Below are 6,219 nucleotides of genomic sequence, written 5' to 3'. Positions count from 1 at the left end.
CCAGCGCTGTGGAGGATTTTTGGCCCACTCATCTCTCTAGAATTGTTGTAATTCAGCTACATTGGAGGGTTTACCAGCATGAACCTCCTTTTTAAGGTCATGCCTCAGCATCTCAATAGGATTAATTTAGTAATTTAGTTCAGACACTTGATCAGTTTAAGATCTAGTGAATTTGGAGGACAGGTCAACACCTTATGCTGTTCTTTGTGTTTTCTGAGTTGTTCCTAAACTGTTTGTGTGTGTGTCTGTGTCAGGCTGCATCCTGCTGGGGATGTCTGATGCCACCAAGTGTGTCGTTGCTATGGGTCGAGGTGTCTGGTCTGGTCTAGGTGGGTGCTACATGTCTAAGTAACATCTACATGAATGAATGCCAGGTCCAAATGTTTCCCAGCAGAACACTGAAGTGCCTGTGATGGTCAATGTTATTTTCTCCTGTCAGTAGTTTTAATGATCAAATTAGGCCTAAACCTGCCAGCACCCCCACCCAACATCAAAAAGTATACAGGTTTATGCAAAGTGTGTTCTTAAAACCACTGAAGTTGAACCAGGAGAGAAACCAAAGGTGACACCTGGTGGTCATCAATTGAATTTCTAAATTTCTAAATTCTGCACTTGAATACTTTTCTTAACATGGTTTGCAGAGTAGCATAATTGCTTAAAATCATATTTCAACGTTTTTGGAAAAAAAAGAAAAAACACAGTTTTTATCAAGCACTGCAGTATTTTTATTGTCAGGACAGTCAGGAGGAGATGGTGACTTTAAGCGCATGCAGTTGGTGTTGTTATTGTTATACTATGACCTGGATGTCTGAGGAGCTTCACATACTAATTTTAAAGTGTTATAACAAAAGTGTTTCAGTTGACTTTATGATGAAATTGTTCAAAAACACAGTCTGCCTTCATACCATCCACCTCTCAGAGTTATAATTAAGACAGCGCATCATCTGTATGACTTTAAATCATATTGTGACTTATCAGAAGAAGCATCCACCAGGTAAATATCATCACTCACTGAAACTTTTCCCTACATCGCCAATCAAGAATGAAAATACCAACGTAACTCACTGAAGAAGCTGAACTGCTTTTGCAAGCTTAAAGTAAATTACGGTTAAAGCCTTAATTAAACCCATGTGACAGAGATACACTGAACATCATTTACGCCATTTAAGTCAGTGTATAGGGTTTAGCAGCAGCATTACTGAATGGTCTCCACTTGGGTGTCAACGTCGGAGGACACCACCTGTCCATCGACGACCTGCTGCACAATGGTCTTCACCCGCCTCTCGATGTGGGGTTTATGTTCTGCAGAGAACAAAAAATAATCCATCATGTGACGTCAGCGCATTCAGCGAAATTGTTACAAGATGAGAAAGGTAGTTCGCTGAGTGATCACTATTCCTTACCTTCCCCTTTTTGTTCCACCTTCTTGGGGACCTGGGTCGGTTGGGCGACCGGGGTGCACTGGGTGACCTGGGTTGCCTGGGGGGCCTGGGTGCACTGGGTACTATGGAGGGAGCAACAATTATTTAAAACACAGTTAGCTTTGTGAAACAACTCCCATTTCCAGTAATAAAGGATCAAAATATATATTTCATGTCTCACGTCAGCTGTTGCACACACTGATCTCCCTGCAGCAGCCTCCTGTACTCAGCGATCTCCATCTCCAGCCTCATCTTGATGTCCAGCAGCTGCTTGTAACAGATCTGCTGCTGCTCGATGGAGGCTTTCAGCTGCTGCAGCTCCGTCTCCATCATGGTGACGCGCCTCTGGCTTTCGCAGAGCTGAGCGCCGTAACAGGTCTTCACTTCTTTCAAGTTCTGCTCCAGGAGCTCGAGCTGCAGGACAGACAGGAAAGATGTTGGTGAGAGTGATGAGAGGAAAGAATCACCTCGTCCATGTTGTGATGAATTTGGACAACACAGATTTCTTCAAAAGACCCACAGTTTTTCCGAGTACATTTTTCGAATGGGACAGTGAATTCTGTCCCTTCAAACAGCATCAGGAATAAATGCAATATATTGCTGAAATATTGTGTTCCATTGGTCATTAGTGTTGCTTTGAGACAGACAGAAATATCACACTACTCTTCAATCAAAATTATGACCAACTTATCCAACACAACCAAGGTGTGCTTCCTGTTATCTCTACCTCTGCATAGGCGCTGTTCCGGTTGATCTCCAAACTCTGGTACGTCCTCTTCAGCTCTGCCACCTCTTTGGCACTTGCCTTCGCTTCTGTTTCACAGGTAACAATAGTCTTCTGGAGGGTTTCCACCTTTTCACAGGCACAGGCACATACATACACATAATGAACAACCTTTGAATGACTTCATTCACATTTTCTTTTTCAAAGACTTATTCTGGAGACACCTTACTTTAGACTGGAACCATTTTTCAACTTCATGCTTGTTCTTCTTCACCACATTTTCATACTGCTCCCTCACTTCCTCCAGGAGCTTTGACAGATCAATAGAGCAGCCAATGTCCACCTCTACATTCACAGAACCCTTGCTCTGCTGCCTCATCTGAGTTGTCTCCTGCAACATTCAAGAAGGACTCGCTCAACATTTTCAGTGTCCATTACTGCTGTCGCCAACAGGTGGCGCCATTTGCAGTTAAATCAACAGCTCGCGGTTCCTCTGTGTTTCAAAAACAGACGATGTTCTCACCTCCTTGTGGGTCTGCTTCATGCATGCTAGCTCGTCCTTCAGACCCTCTATCTGCATCTCCAGGTCGCTGATGGTAAGAGTCATGCTGTCCCGGACCCCGCGGAGACGAAGCACATCAGCCTCCACTACCTTGTGCAGGTGGTGCTCAAATTCATATCTGCACAGGACCGTCAGGGGTTAGACTTCATTAACATGCACTTAGAGTCATTTTTATCTCTATTAAAGGTGTGATATTTAAAAGATTATCTTTTTTCAGTATTCATAAATGTGTTATTCCAACTCTACAAAAATTGCAGCATGACCAACACAGAAAGGTAAATTTGCTGTACTTTGTTTTGAAGTCTTCTGCAGCCAGCCGACTGTTGTCGATCTGCAACATGATGTTCTGATTCTCTGACCATTGCTTTTCAATCTAAGAAGGGGAAAAGAAAACACAATCATTAATTAATATGTACTATCTATATCTTTCAGTACTCAGCAATTATTCATATTTTAAAACTTATTCAGTATACACAGCTGACTCTAGGGAAAATGTATTTGTACAACTTTTAAAACCTTTTGGGGACAGAATGCGTCAGTCCCGTTCACACACTGAGACTGGAGCCTCTGGTCGTTATTTGTCAGTAGACTATCATTGACTGGGGACAGGAGACAGGATCAGTACAAATTCCTTCAATTACACGTGAGTTTCTGGTCATCATGTGAGTCTCAGGTGGGCACTGTCAGCAGAGGCTCCTGATAAAAAGAACATCTCCACCTTGTAGAACTGAGGAAGTCACTAGAATAATGGAAACATTTTCAAGAACCTCAATCGTTTCAGCGTTGGTGTTTGTATATACCATCAACTAGTCGTGACCTCGACAGACATTTCAGACTTTCCCCAGCTTCCTTTATGTGGATGTGTTCACATAGGTGTCAGTTTAGCATTTTTTTTTTCAAGGGTGACAGTCAGATGTTTGCTGTCACTCCTGTCTAATCAGACCACATTTGGTTTCATTTGGTAAAGTATCATTTACTCAGTATAATGGTGTGTCTTTCTGTTGTTGCTACTTGACTCCAGACCAAACTGGACCAAAGTTGAACTGAATGACTGAGTTCTAACCATGTCTTTTCAATCACAGTAATCTAGGTCCACAGTTTAGTTTTGTTTTGAGCAGTGTGAAGTATTTCTATTCTCCAATGACCAGCAGGAGGAGTGGACAGAACTGTTAGTCCAAATTGTTGTGTTCCTTCATTGTCGGTTCAACATGTATTGATGTGAAAGGTACCTGAGCTCTCAGGTCACTGATGGTGGCGTAGTAGCAACTGTAGTCAGGGACATCGTTAGCTCTCTTCTCATAAAAGTCTCTGATCTGCTGCTCCAAATTCCTGTTGGCTGCTTCCAGAGAGCGCACCTGCACACACAACCAGACAACATCAATTTCTTCTTGTTCTTCTTTTTTATTATCACCTGCTTTAGCCGCTTGTGCTTTATGACAATGATGGAAATACTGGGTCAGATAAGCAAATCTCTGTCAGCTCTTAAATATATATATATATCAAAAAATCATTCTTTCCTTTAATTTCTATCTAAAATCAACAACTGACATCCTCTTTGTTGTTTTTTGTCCATGTTGCAAAAGGTAAAAACTTTTCAAGTCAGATCCTTGATGTATTATATCGTATTTTAAATGTCAGTCGAGGGCTTTTAAAATATTTCTTGAATACTATTTTCCCCTCAATAATAACCAACCATGCAGTGTCTAACTTTACATTCTCTAAACCAAATCATTCACACATAGCTTCATGAGAGCAGATTAATTATGAGACATCAATTATAATGTGACAAATTAATGAGGCAATGCCATGTGTGTGTTGTTTATAAAATCCTACAGGAGGTGATATGATAACTTACTTTGTCCACGTAGGTGGACAGGCGGTCGTTGAGGTTCTGCATGGTCAACTTCCCATCCACGACCACGCCGGCCCCTCCGCCCATGTTCAGTGATGCAGAGGATGAGGAGGAGTTGGAGGACTGGGCTATGCGGGTCCCGAAACCTCCTGCTCCTCCGTACATGCTGGGCACCCAGCCAGCGGAGGAGCGTCCATTCATCCGTCCGCCCAGGCTGCAGGCGCTGCTGCCAGGAGACACTGCGGGCGGTGGAGGAGCCGCAGGAGGTGGAGTTGCCACGGGCGGTGGAAGTGCCGCAGGCAGCGGAGCTCCCACGGGCGGTGGACATGCCCTGGGAGCTGTAGCTGGTGCTCTGCTGGCTGGGAGACTGGGCCATGGTGAGTCGAGGATGTGCAGACTGGTGCGCTGTGATTCTGACTGAGACTAGTGGGTATTTATAGGGCAGGACTGGTCAGGTCTTCCAAACAACTATGTCTGGTATGCAAATCATATTTTTTTTTAAATCATTAGGCGTCTACAGGCTCATTAGAAATGATCCGTGGCAGACAGGTGGAGTATCCAGTTCAGCAAGACTGATAGACCAAGTGATATCAGAACATTGTCTCTCACTTAATAGTTTTACTAATGAGACTTTCAGGTTTGAGAGAAAATGTAGACTGCAAACCTTTTAATAGGTGGGTTTATTTTTTGTGTGTAACATATTGGTGATACAAAGTGAGACCTTGTTAAAAAGAACAGAATCATAACAAAACTACTAAGCAAACATGATTAAAAAAAACACAGACACACAGTAAAACAAGTGAGGAAAAACTAATGACAGAAACACCTTTAAGGAAAGTAAAAATCGTTCAGGAAGGATTTGAGAAACATAACAACATGGTCTTTGTGAAGGTCGATTGGCCTCCAGATTCCCCACATCTCTATGTCATGGTGCATAACAAGAACACAACGGGGAATAGACCAATGATACAAAATCCAGTTTGGGAACTAGGGGTTGAATGACTTCGGATTTTTTAAAGTCGACTTTGTGAAAAGAAAAACAGTCATTCATTAATATGTACTATTTATATCTTTCAGTACTCAGCAATTATTCATATTTTAAAGCTCATTCAGTATACACAGCTGACTCAAGGGAAAATGGATGTGTTGGATTTCTAAAACCTTTTAGGAACAGAAATAGTGTCAGTCCCGTTCACACACTGAGACTGGAGCCTCTGGTCGTTAATTGTCAGTAGACTATCATTGACTGGGGACAGGAGACAGGATCAGTACAAATTCCTTCAATTACACGTGATTTTCTGGTCATTGTGTGAGTCTCAGGTGGGCACTGTCAACAGAGGCTCCTAATAAAAAGAACATCTCCACCAGTCTTTTACAACTGAAGAAGTCACTTGAATAATGAAAACATCTTCAAGAACCTCGATTGTTTCAGCTTTATCGTTTATATATACCATCACCTAGTGACTGAACCTCGACAGACATTTCAGACCTTCCCCACCTTTCTTTATGTGGATGTTGTTCACATTTTTGGCATCAATAAGTGTCAATTTAGCCTTATTTTTCACTCGGATGTTTGTTGTCTCCTGCTGTCGCTCCTAAACTCAGTCAATCCTAAATAGATGAATGATACAAAATCCAGTTTAGGAACTAGGGGGTGAAC

General features: G+C 42.3%; 1 protein-coding gene across 1 annotated transcript; it reads right to left on the bottom strand.

The window, feature by feature from the left end:
* Window positions 1–1,101: 1,101 nt before the first annotated feature.
* On the bottom strand, window positions 1,102–4,784 carry LOC125004776 (keratin, type I cytoskeletal 19-like). Its single transcript, XM_047579672.1, has 9 exons — window positions 4,563–4,784; window positions 3,937–4,062; window positions 2,998–3,080; window positions 2,669–2,825; window positions 2,375–2,536; window positions 2,149–2,274; window positions 1,603–1,835; window positions 1,404–1,504; window positions 1,102–1,302 (listed from the first exon to the last, which is right to left on the bottom strand). The coding sequence occupies exons 1-9, from the start codon at window positions 4,758–4,760 to the stop codon at window positions 1,196–1,198; spliced, it is 1,293 nt and encodes a 430-aa protein (XP_047435628.1). The 5' UTR covers window positions 4,761–4,784; the 3' UTR covers window positions 1,102–1,195.
* Between the last annotated feature and the right edge of the window lie 1,435 nt (window positions 4,785–6,219).

This window comes from Mugil cephalus, chromosome 2 (assembly GCF_022458985.1).
Source record: "Mugil cephalus isolate CIBA_MC_2020 chromosome 2, CIBA_Mcephalus_1.1, whole genome shotgun sequence".
Classification (NCBI taxonomy): domain Eukaryota; kingdom Metazoa; phylum Chordata; class Actinopteri; order Mugiliformes; family Mugilidae; genus Mugil; species Mugil cephalus.
The sequence above is the reverse complement of the archived record's forward strand: the minus strand, read 5'-3'. Positions and strand labels throughout refer to the sequence as shown.

Coding starts and splice junctions, on each gene's coding strand:
- LOC125004776 (XM_047579672.1), bottom strand. CDS start 4,760: ATGAATGGACGCTCCTCCGCTGGCTGGGTGCCCAGCATGTACGGAGGA. Junction 2,826..2,997: donor GCAGAAGACTTCAAAACAAA/GTACAGCAAATT, acceptor GGTCCTGTGCAG/ATATGAATTTGAGCACCACC. Junction 1,303..1,403: donor GGTGGAACAAAAAGGGGAAG/GTAAGGAATAGT, acceptor TGTTCTCTGCAG/AACATAAACCCCACATCGAG.